Genomic DNA, 16,765 nt, shown 5'->3' on the forward strand with positions numbered 1-16,765 from the left:
TGTAGAACACGCAAAGTCCCCCTGCTCACGCCAGCACATGTCTAGGCCCGTTTGAAGTTTGCCAATGACCATCTGGATGATCCAGAAGAGGCATGAAAGAAGGTCATGTGGATAGATGAGACCAAAATAGAACTTTTTGGTATCAACTCCACTCGCTGAGTTTAGAGGAAGGCCGGAGTCACAATAACCAACGCAAAATACGGTCAGTATTTTACATGCGTAATACAGATGAATGGCCCCTAAACAGTGCTCCGTATGTCATCCGTAATCAAGGTGTGGTCGCGTATTTTGCGCATGTAAGCATCCATATGTAATCCGTATGGCATCCGTATGGCGAGATTTTCTCGCAGGCTTGCAAAAAGGACATATAATATTCTATGTGTATATATCTATTCTTTCGTTTCTTTATTAAACCTGTCAGTGTGAGTTTACTGTATAGCGCACTGAATTGCCGGCTTTGCTAAAAGACACCTGGTGCGTATTTCTCGCAAGTCACATGTGTGGTCCGTGTGTAATCCGTATTTTTTGTGCACCCATAGACTTTGATTGGCGTACTACGGCCGTAGTACGCTGACAATCGCAGCATGCTGCGATTGGCACAGACCGTAGAATACGGATGAGAAATATACGGCTGTTGGGAGCAAACCCATAGAGAATCATTGGTCCGTGTCTAATGCGTGCTTTTAACGCCTCTCACTCGTCCGTATTCCTCGCCAGTGTGACCCCGGCCGAAGAAGGAATAGTGCAACCCCAAGAACACCGTCCCATCCATAAAGCATGGTGATGTAAACGTCCTACTTCGGGGGTGCTTTTCTGCAAATTGGACTGGATAAATGCACCATATTGAAGGGATATGGATTAACGTATTGTGAGATTTTGGCCAACAACTTCATTCCCTCAGTAAGAGCATTGAAGATGAGTCATGGCTGGGTCTTCAATCATCCCAATAACCTGAAAAACACAGCCAGGGCAACTAAAGAGTGGCACGGTAATAAGCATTTCAAGGTTCTGGAGTGGCCTAGCCAATAACCCAATAAAAAAAGTCTTTTGAGGAAGCTAAAACTCAATGTTGCCCAGTGACAGACTAAAAACAAGAAAGATCTGCTGCAGTGTGTGCAAACTTGGTCAATATTAAGTTCTGTTTTTACTGTTTTTACTCATTTCATGCAATAAAATGCAAATTAATTACAGCATGTAAAAATCATAAGATTCTGTCTCTTACAGCTGACATGTACCTACGATAAAAATTTCAGAACTCTCCATTCTTTGTACGTGGGAAAACTTGCAAAATTGTCAGTGTATCAAATACTTATTTTTCCCACTGTATGTAGAGTGGGCATCTCCACTAAAGGGCTTTTATCTGATATCTATCGATTATTATTTAACGCATATGTAGAAGATCACCCAAATCACTTATATATGAGTAAATGGGAGAGATTTCTGGAGGAAATCTTGTTACATGATATCTAGCAGGGAGTCTAGAGGAGAGCAGCTAAACCCTTCACGTTTCATTAAAGGAAAAATTAATATGAGTATAAAACTGATCTCTTACTGCATTAATTTAACTTTAATATTCCAAGTTACTGTTCAAAATGTGGCAACTCTGAGGGGATTTACCTCACCTATTCTGCAGATGGACGGGTTCATGGTTTCTGGAAATCTGTTAAAGCTGTTATTTACAATGTAGTGGGGCTTCACATACCACTTAATGCTAAGTTTTACTCACTCAATATCCCACCAATACAGTTTACTGCAAAATTCCTCAACGTTTGCTCCACATGACCACAGCAGCTAGATGGTTCATAGCGTGTAAATGGAAGTCAACTTAACCTCTGTTCAAATGAGTTGCACGCATCCAGGACATGTGAAGTACGGAACATCTGTCATCTATTGAATAACCCAGTTGATCATTTTGAAGCTGTCTCTATGAGACACATTTTTTACAAAGAAATTGCTAACGGTCAGGGCAATGTAAAGTAGACCTGCTGAAATAGATTTACCTCCTTCTCTCTCCACCTCATGTGTCAATGTCATGCCTTGTCATTATTCAGGTACAATGTTTGCTACAAGAAATGGATTCTTCAGTGTTGAGTTTATTTCATTTTCCTGTTACTAATAGACTACTAAGTCAAACTAAGATGTAATGTTAGCTAGCACTTTGAATATTCTATGCTGTTTTTTTATATATACTTTTTTTTATACTATATTTGAGAAAATTAATAAAACTCAGTTTTAAAAAACAAAACACTACAATGAACAAATCACGAGGTCCAATTGGCTTCCACCCTTGAGTACTGCAGGAATTAACTACCATGATAATCAGACCATTATGTCTAATATTTAATGATTACTTATTAACATGATCTGCTCAAGATGACTGGCGCATTGCAAATGTAGTGCAAAATATGCAACAAAATGTATAAAAACTTTATCTTGGAAACTAGAGCCCAGTTTTACATTTAACCTCAAGTTATCCTGGAGTACTACGCATAGGATAACATCATAACCCAGAATTAACATTGATTTATGAAGGAGGATCTGTCCTGTCCAACTAATCTAATCTGCTTCTATGATTTAATAAGTTCCACACTTGAATACATTTCTGGAGGCGGCGCATGCCAGTTAACATGAATCAGGTCCTTGGTATATTGGGGGACAGCAAATTCAGCTTTAGTGACAAGTCGCAGGTACATGCTGCCAAATGCAAATAAAAATCATGGAATTCATTAAAAGAGGCATGGGTGTTTATGAGAAGAACATAGTTCTCCCTCTAAACAAGTCACAAGTGCGGTCACACTTAAAATACTATATAAAATTTTTGTCTCCAGTGTATAAAGAGGACATAATGGAACTAAATTGGATGTAGAGAAGTACAACCATGGAAATGTGTGGACTGCCATAACAAGACAGGCTATCAAACTTTTGGTTATTCAGTTTATAAACACGAAGGCTTCTTCTTGCAAGGGGGCATAATTTACATGATGACAACTGAGCTTTATCTACACCTAGCGGAAAGCAGGCTTAATCAGCATAACAGATGACAATTCTTTACTGTAATGTCATTACTTCACCATTCAATGTGTCCTAAGGATGCTGTGAGTGACAGCTCTGCCACCATATGGATAGCAGGGGTGTGTTGGGCTGTCAATGTTGTGTTTGGATTACCTCTAGGTGATTTCCTTTCTAGATAATTGCCAGGCTATTTAACTGTCTGGCAATATTAGATAATAGCCAGTTGTAGCTTCAGTTCAGTGGTGTGGTTACTCTGTGCACTGTATTTTGATATTATGATCTTTTGCTGCCGGACCTTAGATTTGTCTTTCAACTCCTTGTTTGTATAACCCATTTTGCCTTTGACATATTTTGACTTTAGTTACCAATCTACAGACTTTTCCCCTGACTATCCGTTTATCTTATACCTCTGTCTTTGTCGTACCTTCCTGGCTTTTGTCTTGAACCTCTTGACCACTCCGTCTCACAGCTAGTCTGTGACTAGTGACTAGCGTTTGCCGTTGACACGCTTTGAATAATTTTTAATACAGAATTATAAAAATGTACTCCAAACATGCTGCACATCACATAAAGGATGCAAATGCAGCCTTAGCCTCACTGCACTTTCCATGAAGCATTGTCTGCCTGTGATATTTTAACTGACTGATCTGAATGTTTCCAGACAGCATTTTATGCCTACAGGCTTTGCAGATGTAAATCCGGCCGTGAGATAAAGATCAAATCTAATTTTTATGTCACACAGGAATATCATTTATGCCGTGACTTTTAAAGTGTACAATTAAACCTCTATTGTGTGTGTAATTACACCTTTGTATGCTCTCGTGTCCTTAGATCTTTCCTAAAGTAGATGACAAAAACATGTTGATGGTGGAAAGCTACACAAAGCAAATGTCATCATACGTACAGTGGGTACAGAACGTATTCTGACCCCTCTAAATTTTTCACTCATTGTTTCATTGCAGCTCTTTGGTAAATTCAAAAAAGTTCATTCTTTTATTCTCATTAATGTACACTCTGCACCCCATCTTGACAGAAAAAAAAAATTATTAAAAAAAGAAAAACTGAAATATCACATGGTCATAAGTATTCAGACCCTTTGCTCAGACACTCATATTTAAGTCACGCACTGTCCATTTCCTTGTGATTCTCCTTGAGGTAATATTTCCTTTTTTTGCTGACAAATATGGAAGAGATGGAAGAAATGTGGAAGAGATTTTCTTTTGCTTACAACTATGCCCAGTAAAAAGCAAAAAAAAAAAATCCTCTCCTGATCACTTGCTGCTCCTCCATAATACTGCTTGGGTTCACAACCGACCTCGCTTCCTCAAGGAGATTGGGAGGTCAGCAGTGGACAAAGGCAGGTCTATACCACACCAGTCTTCCTCCTGGATGTCTAAAAAGAAAACCCTGTATGTGACATATAACATATAAGGATTTTGCTGCACATTTGCATTGAAATCCAAAGAGGAAGTAGAAATGGCTAAGCCTGAGGCAATGCCCAAGGCTTTTTTCCTTTTCTGATATCTGAGCTACGGAAGGCAAAGACACAACAAGGTCAGGTAACATGCTAAGTATCTTTCCTGGATCATTTATAGAACTTTACACACATGAATGACAGCAAATTGTGTCTTTCAATTTCAGAGGTTGGGTGAAGGGCAGTCATTACCATGTTCCACTGTATTTAAGGTTCTTTTGCCATGCTATGGCTATGTTGGATGCAAAAGTAATGCAACCACACTTCCCTCACCTTCATCGTTGTCATCACACACAGGGGTTTTGCTTGAGTTATTTGCTCCCATCGTCACTCGTTGGAGACTCCAAATCCCGTAGTTACATTCTCATAATGTCCACAGAGCTGATTATCAGTTGTCCTACACCTAGCAGGAAGACCAATTACATTTCTTGTTCATCCTGTATAAAGAAGAAACACTTATTAACATCCTGTGATCTGACCAAGGTCTTACAAATGGAGAAAAAAAACAGAATTCTATAAAATGTATTACAAATAAGGATGCGCGGACCAGTGGATGTTCTGAACCTAACAGAAGTCAATAGGGACCTGAACTTCGATGCTGTAATATGGCTGTAAGATGGTTATGGTAAGGGCTAGGGGGCTGCAAATGGATGCAAAATGTTATTAAGTGCAGGACAATTTGGGCACCACATTTTAAAAAAGACATCAACAAACTGGAGCAAGTTCAGAAAAGAGTGACCCATAATGGTGACCGGTCTGCAAACCCTGTCTTAAGAGGAAAGGTTGCAGGATTTGGGAATGTCTAGCTTGCAGAAGAGAAGACTGAGAGGAGACGTAATAGCTGTCTACAAATATCTCAAGCGCTGTCACATTGTAGAAGGATCATCTTTATTCTCATTTGCACAAGGAAAGACTAGAAGCAATGGGATGAAGCTGAATGGGAGGAGACACAGATTAGATATTAGAAAAAACATTTTGACAGTTAGAGTGATCAATGAGTGGAACAGGCTGCCATGAGAGGTGGTGAGTTCTCCTTCAGTAGAAGTCTTCAAACAGAGGTTGGACAGACATCTGTCTGGGATGATTAAGCGAATCCTGCTTTGAGCAGGGGGTTGGACCAGATGGCCCAGGAGGTCCCTTCCAACTCTATGATTCTACAATTGCCCTGAAAACAAATGTAGACAGGTAAATTACTTAAAATAATATAGAATTAAAAAATAATAATAATCTTGAACCAGAAAGCAGAAGTCCAAGTAGAGGTGGAGGTGGAAGAAGCAGGGGAGGAGGTATCCAACACTTTTTTTCTTTCGTTTTATTTTTAGAGAACTGACTTAAAAGAATATAGAATTAAAAAAATAACAATAACAATCTAGAACCAGGAGGCAGAGGTTTAAGTGGAGGAGGAGGTGGAGGTGGACTTGACAGTGTAGGTGGAAAAGGCTTATGGAGGAGGTATCCAACACCTTGTTTTTTTTTGTTTTTGTGTTGTTTTTTTTAGGCAACTGTCTTAAAAGAACATAGAATAAAAAAAATAAAAAGCAACAATCAAGAACCAGCAGACAGATGTCCAAGTGGACGAGGAGGTGGACGAGGTGGCGTAGGTCGAAGAGGCTGGGGAGGAGGTGGAGGTAGCCAACACTATTTTTTTTGCTTGCTTGTTTTTTTTTTTTTTGTGATGCCCATGAGCTGCTTTGAATGTGACCCTGCTGTGAATACAGTTCCTCCTCCTAGTAGTGGTGGCTGGGAAGAAAGTACTGCAGGACAGCCACCGCCATCAGTTTTTTAAAACTATCTGTCTCCATCAGCCACAATGGCAGCATTTCAAAGGCCAGGAATTTGTGAATGCTGTCATTCAGGACCATGGATCATGGGTGGATAGGGGAGTATTTCCTCTTTCTCTCCATGGTCTGAGGGATGGAGAGTTGAAAACTTCCATGGGACGGTGTGCAGATGCTCGGTGATAGTGCTGGTGGTGCTGTCACATCATCTCTTCGCGGCTCTGATCTGTCATGCTTTTTAGGATGTGTACTCCACTGCACCTTGTGCTTGGAATTCAGGTGTCTCGTCATGCAGGTGGTGCTCAGTATCAGAACACTTATGCTTTGCTGCAGGCTCTGACGGCATAGCATGCAAACCACCCATGTCTTGCCGTCAGAATATTGGCTACGCCAGGGAGCTCCTTTGAGTTGGCTTTGGTTTGCTCAGGCTGCTTGGCTGATTTGCAATGGGGTGAGACGAAAGTCAGATGACCACGGTCCTCAGGTGCCAACTTTGCACTAATTGCAGGGGACAGGGGGAAGATAATACTAAGGAACTGGGGGTACTCTCAATATAACACCACCTCAACATGTTCTGGCCTCACCATTCGTGTATTGGTATTCGGCCCTATGAAAATGATGCAGAACGTCCTGCCACCTGCGTGCACCAGAGGAAAGTGTTTCATTCGGGCACGTAGCAGGCACAGAACGACAATGTCCTCTCCTTGAAGCAGCTACACTATAACCACCAGCAGCGCCACGACCATATTCACGCCCCCTTGATGCTCTCCTCATTCTTTCCCACTAAAAAAAAAATTCCCAGTAGAGAAGAGGCTGGATTAGGGAAAGCTGCACCAGACTGTATTATAGTCACGATGCGCCAAGCTATATTACAGGCACGCTTCACCAGCCTGTATTACAGTCACTCTTCACCAGGTTGTATTAAGGGCATGCTACACTAGCTTGTATTACGGACATGCTTCATCAGGCTGTATTACAGGCACACTGCACCAGCCTGCATTATCCAAACGCTGCACCAGGCTATATTAATGGCAAGTTACACCAGCCCGTATTACAGTCACACTTCACCAGGCTGTGTTAAGGGCATGCTTCAATAGCTTGTATTACGGACATGCTGTAACAGGCTGTATTACTGGCATGATACACCAGGCTATATTACGGTCACACTGCACCAGGCTGTATTACGGGCATGCTTCAATTTCTGCACAATTGTCATTCTGTGCTCTCTGTTTGTGTTTGAGTCAGTGGGTGGTATGAACAGTGTCCTACCGACTTGTTCATATGTGTGCATGTCACATGTGTTTTTAATGCTACACCAGCCTGTATTATGGTCACACTGCACCAGGCTGTGTTATGGGTATGCTACACCAGCCTGTATTACAGTCACACTGCATTATGGGCACGCTGTACCAGACTGTATTACGCGCACGCTTCACCAGGCTGTTTTACAGGCATGCTACATCAGGCTGTATTGCAGGCACACTGCACCAGGATGCATTATGGGCATGCTACACTAGCTTATATTACGGACATGCTGCATCAGGCTGTATTACAGGCACACTGCACCAGCCTTTATTACCCAAACGCTGCACCAGGCTGTATTAATGGCAAGCTACACCAGCCTGTATTACGGTCACACTGCAACAGGCTGTATTACGGGCAGGCTACACCAGCCTGCATTACGGTCACACTGCACCAGCCTGTATTATGGTCACACTGCACCAGGCTGTGTTATGGGCATGCTACACCAGCTTGTCTTACGGTCACAATGCATCAGGCTGTATTACGGGTGTGGGAGGAACGTCCCCCGTCAAGTGTCCAGGCCGGAAACAGAGGAGCCGTCATCTGGGTTCCGGGGGAAACTGTTCCCGGGGGACAGGATTCGAGGATGGACCGTTGTGACTGACAGGTGGGCTGTGGGAGAGACCGGTATAAAGGAGGCGGGGAATTCCCCAGATGATGAGTCAGCAGACCGGGACAGAGACAGCAGGAGAGCGTGGGAGCGACAGCCAGCTAGAGCGACTCACCAGCGCCAGGGAGGACGCTGACTGAGGACTCCAGAGGGACGGTATCCAAAGAGTCGTCCGAGACTTGTTGCCCCTCTCCAGCCCGCGGCCACTGCGGCCCCAGCACAGCTCGCGGCCGCTGTCGCCTCCCCTCTGCCCGTGGCTGCAGCCTACCCATGGTTGCCTGCGGCTGCCTCCCCTGAGCTTGTAGCTGCAGCCTGTTCCCTGCCACACGCGGCCGCCCTGCTCTCACCAGTGGCCGTGGCCAGCACCGCGCCGTCGGCGGCCACGACTGTCCTGCTCCGGTCCGCAGCAGGGGCCGGGCCTCTCTTGATCGCGGACTCCCCATCGCAGCCGTTAGCTGTGCAGGTAGCCTGTCACTCGCCACTATACATCACTGCCGCCTTGCCCAGGTCCGGGAGCTGCGGCCGATCTGTCCAAGGACTCCACCGGGGCCTGTGGGGCTCCAGTGTCCTCAGCGCGCCGGAGAGCAACTGGGCCCAGCAACTACTTCACCGAAAGACCACCAGCCCGAACGGCAAGGGACGTCTGGACGGCTAAGTAGACTCTAGACTTAAGGACCCTTAGTCGGCCAAACCGCGGCCCTATAGTGACCGGCCGTTGCCGGGAGTAGTCGTGTTATGCATTACTGTGTTTGTTTGTTTAGAGCCCCTGTGTTGGCAACCTGTGTTACCCCTGTTTCGGTGATCAGGCCGTGACTGAGGAAAGTCCCCTCAAGTCCCATAAACCTATTCTTAAAAAGCACCGTAGTTGTCTCGTGACTCAACACTGCATCCTGCGTACCTGCGGGTACCCCACGGGCACGCTACATCAATCTTTATTCCGGTAGCATTGCATGAGGCTGTATTATGAGCATGCTGTACCAGACTGTATTACGGGAACACTACACCAAGTAGTATTACAGGCATGCTACATCAGACTGTATTACAGGCACAATGCGCCAGGATGTATTATGGGCACACTACACAAGCCTGTTATGGCACTCCACAGATGGCTGTTATAGAACTCTACAATAGGTTGTAAGGGCACACTGTGCCAGGCTTTTATGGGACTGTACACCAGGCTGTTAGGACAACAGAATGGCAGAGCAATACGTGATCCGGCCTTTTTACACGTGCAGGCTATTTGCAGAGACTTCATTCAAGTGTACAGCTGTCCGAAGAGAATTCATTCTGACCAAGGAGCTTCTTTTCAGGGACAAGTGATGGAAGAACTGTATCGCCTGTATCAGATTGAGAAATCCCGGACGACGCCTTAGCACCCCCAAGGAAATGGGGCCTGCGAACGTTTCAATCGTACATTGAGTCAGATGCGAGATGCTGAGGATGTTAGAGGAAGACAGGAAAGTTTGCTGGCCTGTGTTTGTGGATGAATTAGTTTCGGTGTACAACAGCCGAGTACATCGCACCAAGAGATACACCCCCATAACCCTGCTGTTTGGCCGACAGGGGTGAGAGATCACTGAGATGGAATTGGAACCAGAGGACAACTACCCATGGACAGGGTGTCCACCTGGGTCAGAGAACATCGACACTGGTTGCAGACCTTACATCACCTGGTGCAGACCAAGTTCCAGGAGCCTGAACATCCTGAGATAGCTCCCCTGTGAGGGACAACTCTTAAGGCTGGGGACCACATGTTTGTCTGAGACAAACGTACTCGAGGCAAGTTGGAGTATCGGTGGGAAAAGACCCCATATAGGGTGAAATGCTGGATCGGTACAGAAGGTCCTGTTTATGAGATTCAACCTGAAGGGTAAGAAAGGGCTCCCACTCGAGTATGGCATTGGAACATACTATGTCCTTGCTTGTCACGAGACCCCGGCCAACCAGAAAGAGCACAAGTTGCTCCTGACCCACCCCCTCCTGCAGCCTTCGACTATGACGAGGAAGAATTCTCTGACGCATCACCCATTGTCCTGGAAGAGGAACAGGAGCCTGAAGATCCCAAAATGGCTGCTCCATTGAACCTGGGTACTTCCCCAGCCTCGCCCATTCAGACTGACTCCACTACCCAACCTGATTCCACTATCCAACTTGACTCCACTACTCAATCCGGCTTACACTGCACCGAACAGACAACAGCTGGAATGCCACCCAACTGATACAAACAAGACCAATTTATTTGGCAGCGAATTATTCAAGAGATGGAAAAGTGTCAACGTTTACTACAAGAACTCTCTCATGTGGAATGGTGAGAAGAAGGAGGACCCGGCTGTGCGTACCTGCTTTGCGCCGGGTCTGGAACAGTCGGGGCTGTCTTCTTAACTGTCCGGGGGAAAGTTTAGGGCCCGGACCTACTCTTGCATTCGGGAGCAGGGGGTGTGGCTAAGCTAAAAAAGCCACAGTGCACGCGGAAGCTTATTTTCCCCCATTTAACTGTTTACCTGCCAGCGTGGAGTACCCCTGTGTTAAGTAACATTGTTAACCCTTGCTCTGTTTCTTGTCCGTCACTGCATCCCAAAACCTGCTCACATATAGCTGTGATTGGGCCGTAAGTGCCCACAGCCTTTGAGCTTTATTAGGCAGGTGAAAATGAACAGTAACACGAACTTGTATTTGGAAGTCCGTTTTCGATATGAACCCCCAAACTAGACCGTTTGGTTTCGCTCATCCCTAATTACAAAGTTTGTTATATTCCCTTGTACTACTGAATTATGCAATGTTTGTTGACAATCCAGTTTCCATATGAACAGAATAACAAAAAGGACATTTTTTTCCTAAAGATACTTTTTCAAGTTAAGATGATACATATATTCTTGTACTGTTGTGCACTGCAATATTATATATACAGTGTCTACTATCTGAATTCTCTAACACCTCACACCTATGCTTTCTGTAATCCCTTCTCTACTTTTATTTACCATGTACCTTATATGGTGGAACTGACCTCCTCATATGATTCTCCAGATCAGTACGATTATGCTGATAGCAAACATTTTTTAAAACATTTGTGTTACTTAAGTGGTGAAAAAAAAAATTGGAAATTTGAAAAAAAAATTTTGTTTGTGACGCCATTTTCCGAGACCGCATACATTTTAATTTAAGTTTTCAGGATATGGGGTGCAGGGAGGACTTATTTTTGCACCCTCAGCTGAAGTTTTAAGATGTAATTTTGGTGTACATATGATGTCTTAATCGCCTTCTATTGCATTTTATTGCAATGTTGTGGCAGCCAAATAAATGCAATTCTGACGTTTTGATGTTGTTTTTCATATGCTATTTACCGCTAGGATTAATTTAATTCAGATTTTGATGGATCGGACTTTTACTAATGCAGTGATTCCAAATGTGCATTTTTTAATTGCTTTATTTTTAATGAAGCAAAAGAAGGGTGATTTTAACTTTTCAATTTTTTCATATGTTTAAAAAAATTTATTTCCTTTTCTACTGTATTCGTTAATCCATTTAGGGGACCTGAAGCTGCGATCATTCGATCGTTTATAGTATACACAGCAGTGCTACAGCACTGTTATGTATAGAGAAAAACATGGTCTCCCATGAACTCCAGCTGTGGGCTGGCTTTAAGATGCAAACTGTAATGACAGGCACGGAGGTCTTCAGCAGACTCCCATCTGCCATGGCAACCCATCAGCGCCCTATGACAGGGGCATTTCATAGGTTAACAGCCGAGGTCACAGCCCTGTGTCTCCCGCGGCTGTTGGAGGCGGAATATGACATATCGGTATGTCAATGTCAGTAAAGTGTTAAATTTATTTTATTTTAAAAATGTATCTTAAGTTATTAATACATCTGCAATCAGATAATAAATAGTAAAACACCAGTAAAAATCAACACCGAAAATTATTTCAAAGGGTTTTCCCACATAAAACATTTATCACCTATTGACATGCATTTCACTGGTCGGGCTTCTGCCTCTCCATTCAAAGCCCATGAGGCTGACAGAAACAGCCTAACTATAGATAAATGATAAATGTTTTTCTTGTGGGAAAGAACCTTTAAAACAGATCTGTCACCAATTTTCATAATATATACTGCATTTGTTCATACGTCTCTTGGACACAATGAGGCAGCATCTCAGCATTTACAAGGCAGGCAGGCCTTCCGATTGGCGCCCCCCACAATGTCATTGCCGGAATCCCATCATTATCATGGTGACCCAATGTCGTCATGACAACATCCGGGTCACCAGGCTATGGCAAGCCCCTCAGAGCATGCGCAGAGCACAGTCTAAGTCCAGCGTCACAGTACCGTAGAATACGGCCGAGTGTTATGTGAGATAGCATAGCACTCGGCCCAGTGTTAATCTATGGGGCAGCTCACATCAGCGTTTATTTTCTCAGGCGTATTCAGCGTGCGTGTAAAATCGCAGCCATGCTTCGATTGTCACCAAGACTCGGCCAAGACTCGCCGTTGAAAGACTATGGGTATGAGTGTTAAAGAAATGGTTAATCTTAGTTTTCTAAAATCTAGAAAAATAGCTGAAAAACAACTTGTAACCCATGACACCATTTTAATTGTTATCATCTGTCTACGTGGTTAGATAATGCTGCCAGTGGTCAGTTCCAAATTCCCCTCTCATTCCCTTGAATAATGTCTAAAAATGTCAAGGCCAAATATCTATCTGGCCAAAAAGTACTAACAGGATATGGTTCCACGAATTGTTAAATTGACATAAGGGAAATTCCAAAAACCCCACATACTCCCGTCACCTTCAATTAAATATATCTTATAACACATGATATAGTTGACATATCGTTATATAACTATCATTCTTGCCAATTATTGTGTAAGCTCTACGCCATTTTTGTCAATTGTTACACAATGTCACGGAAGTGTCCATATTTGTTCATTTCCTCCTCTGTCTTGCTATAAAAGATCAAGCCCCCACCTTAATAAAGGATGAGATTAACTTGATAGACAAGCAACCTGTGTCTCTCATTTTATTTCTCCACTCCTAGGTTCCTAGGCAAGGGAAGCTCTACCTGAGCTCCACCCGAGGTTGGTGACTAGAGAAAAAATCAATTTGGACTGAAAAAGATTGCCTTGCTTCTGTCGGAGGGAGAGGAGAAAGAGGACACCCGGGTAAGTGAGCATTTTTGCTCGCATCCTTTCTTGTCTCCCTCAGACAAGGTAGGTAGGTCAGTCTGTCTGGATTTTTGAATGGGAATCCCCTCGGGAAATAAAATTTAGGTTTATTTCTATCTCTTTGCTTTAAATCTATTTTGTTTTTGTGTTTTTGTTTATTGTTGCATATTTGTATTTGTTTATCTGTCTAAAAAAACCTGAGCTCCACCCGAGGTTGGTGACTAGAGAAAAAAATCACGACGCTGACATGAGAAAAAAAAAAAAAAAAAAAAAAAAAAAAATCGCACAGCACTCAGACCATACGAGTGCTGTCAGATTTTTACGCACCAGTGTCGCTTGAAAAGCCGGCAAGTCATGTGCAGTGTACAGTAAAATCACACTGACAGGTTAGAATAGAATAGATACTGTGTATACACATAGAATACATAGATATATAGATGTCAGTGACACACACATACATACAGTGCCTTGCAAAAGTATTCGGCCCCCTGGAACTTTTCAACCTTTTCACACATATCATGCTTCAAACATAAAGATACCAAATGTAAATTTTTGGTGAAGAATCAACAAGTGGGACACAATTGTGAATTTGAACGAAATTTATTGGTTATTTTAAATTTTTGTGGAAATTCAAAAACTGAAAAGTGGGGCGTGCAATATTATTCGGCCCCTTTACTGTCAGTGCAGCAAACTCAATCCAAAAGTTCATTGTGGATCTCTGAATTATCCAATGTTGTCCTAAATGATTAATGATGCTAAATATAATCCACCTGTGTGTAATCAAGTCTCCATATAAATGCACCTGCTCTGTGATAGTCTCAAGGTTCTGTTTGAAGCAGAGAGAGCATCATGAAGACCAAGGAACACAACAGGCAGGACTGTGATAGTGGTGTGGAGAAGGTTAAAGCCGGATTTGGATACAAAATGATTTCCAAAACTTTAAACATCCCAAGGAGCACTGTGCAAGCGATCATATTGAAATGGAAGGAGTATCATACTGTCACGCCGCTGCTGCCTGCCCCGCTGCCGCACGCACCACCGCTGCCCGCGCCCCATCATACTCACTGGGTCCGGCGTGTCCCCATCCGTTCTCCTCCACCCGCTCTGCTTCTGCTTCCTGTCAGGTGCGCGCGCGGCCGGCCCTACCGCGCACGCGCACACCTCCCTCTGTGAGACCGGCCGCTCTCCCGGCTCACTATAAGCCCTGACCTGGAAGCACCTCTGCACTTGCCCTTATCAGGCTGCTCCTTCCTCCCTGGCATTGCCTGATCATCACTCGTCTGTAGCAAATGACCCTGGCCCCCTGTCTGCCTGCCTTCTCTGTTCTCCCTGCTGTGTTACTCCGCTCCCTATCTCGGTCATCCTGTTTAACCTGCTCCTTTGTGTCTTTCCCAGTGCCCGCCATCCTGTGTCTTCATCCAGCCCGTGTCTCATTGTTCCTGCCATGCCTGCCTGTGTCTTCCAGTCCGCATCCCTGTGTTCCAGTCCTGCTGTGCCTGCCTGTGTCTTCCAGTCTGCATCCGTGTGTTCCAGTCCTGCTGGCCTGTATCTCCGACCCCTCCATCTGCCGTAGTTCCTGCCTTGTATGTCTGTCCGTCTGCCTCTCTCATCTCCTGCTGTGTCTCCTCTGTCCACCTCGGGTACCAGCTGCCGCGGTAAGTAGTTTCCCCTGGGCCTGTCCCTAACGCTCCCTGTATAGGGGGTGGTCCACCTGGCCTGCTCACCCAGGGGAGGTTCGCTTGCCGCGGTCCAGTGGGTTCACCCTTGGGAATCATCACACATACCACTGCCAAGACCTGGCAGTCCCTCTAAACTTTCATCTCAAACAAGGAGAATACTGGTCAGAAATGCAGCCAAGAGGCCCATGATCACTCTGGATGAACTGCAGAGATCTACAGCTGATGTGGGACAGTCTGTCCTTAGGACAACAATCCGTCGTACACTGCACAAATCTGGCCTTTATGGAAGAGTGGCAAGAAGAAAGCCATTTCTCAAAGATATCCATAAAAAGTGTCGTTTAAAGTTTGCAACAAGCCACCTGGGAGACACACCAAACATGTGGAAGAAGGTGCTCTGGTCAGATGAAACCAAAATCAAACTTTTTGGCAACAATGCCAAATGATATGTTTGGCGTAAAGGCAATACAGCTCATCACACTGAACACACCATCCCCACTGTCAAACGTGGTGGTGGCAGCATCATGGTTTGGGCCTGCTTTTCTTCAGCAGGGACAGGGAAGATGGTTAAAATTGATGGGAAGATGGATGGAGCCAAATACAAGACCATTCTTGAAGAAAAAATGTTGGAGTCTGCAAAAGACTTGAGACTGGGATGGAGATTTGTCTTCCAACAAGACAATGATCCCAAACATAAAGCAAAATCTACAATGGAATGGTTCACAAATAAACGTATCTAGGTGCTAGAATGGCCAAGTCAAAGTCCAGACCTAAATCCAATAGAGAATCTGTGGAAAGAGCTGAAAACTGCTGTTCACAAATGATCTCCATCCAGCCTCACTGAGCTCGAGCTGTTTGCCAAGGAAGAATGGGCAAGAATTCAGTCTCTCGATGTACAAAACTGATAGAGAAATACCCCAAGCGATTTGCAGCTGTAATCGCAGCAATAGGTGGCGCAACAAAGTATTAAGTTTAAGGGGCTGAACAATATTGCATGCCCCACTTTTCAGGTTTTGAATTTCCACAAAAATTTAAAATAACCAATAAATTTCGTTCAACTTCACAATTGTGTTCCACTTGTTGCTGATTCTTCACCAAAAATTTATATTTATATTTGGTATCTTTATGTTTGAAGCATGATATATGGGAAAAGGCTGAAAAGTTCCAGGGGGCCAAATTCTTTCGCAAGGCACTGTATGTACAGTAGGGGAAATAAGTATTTGATCACTTGCTGATTTTGTAAGTTTGCCCACTGACAAAGACATGAACAGTCTATAGTTTTAAGGGTAGGTTAATTTTAACATTGAGAGATAGCATATCAAAAATAAAATCCAGAAAATCACATTGTATACATCTTTTACAGTGAGAAATAAGTATTTGATCCCTCTGGCAAACAAGACTTAAGAACTTGGTGGCAAAACCCTTATTGGCAAGCACAGCAGTCAGACTTTTTTGTAGTTGATGGTGAAGTTTGCGCACATGTCAGGAGGAATTTTGGTCCACTCTTCTTTTGCAGATCATCTCTAAATCATCAAGATTTTGAGGCTGTTGCTTGGCAACTCGGAGCTTCAACTCATTCCATAAGTTTTCCATGGGATTAAGGTCTGTAGACAGGCTAGGTCAATCCATGACCTTAATGTGCTTCTTTTTGAGCCCCTCCTTTGTTGCCTTGGCTGTATATTTTGTGTCATTTTCTTGCTGGAGACCCAGCCAGGACCATTTTAAATGTCCTGGCGAAGGGAAGGAGGTT

The 16,765-nt window shown here is 43.9% G+C and overlaps 1 protein-coding gene across 1 annotated transcript in view; it reads right to left on the bottom strand.

Moving 5' to 3' along the window:
- Window positions 1-16,765, bottom strand: part of STK32A (serine/threonine kinase 32A) — a 449,372-nt gene that overhangs the window by 397,287 nt on the left and 35,320 nt on the right. Inside the window, exon 2 of the mRNA XM_073575249.1 lies at window positions 4,760-4,923. Within this exon, the coding sequence (XP_073431350.1) occupies window positions 4,760-4,811 (52 nt within the window). The 5' untranslated portion in view covers window positions 4,812-4,923. The remainder of the gene's footprint in view (window positions 1-4,759; window positions 4,924-16,765) is intronic.

Source organism: Dendrobates tinctorius, unplaced genomic scaffold (genome assembly GCF_039654945.1).
Source record: "Dendrobates tinctorius isolate UK_male_01 unplaced genomic scaffold, ASM3965494v1 ptg000043l, whole genome shotgun sequence".
Classification (NCBI taxonomy): Eukaryota; Metazoa; Chordata; class Amphibia; order Anura; family Dendrobatidae; genus Dendrobates; species Dendrobates tinctorius.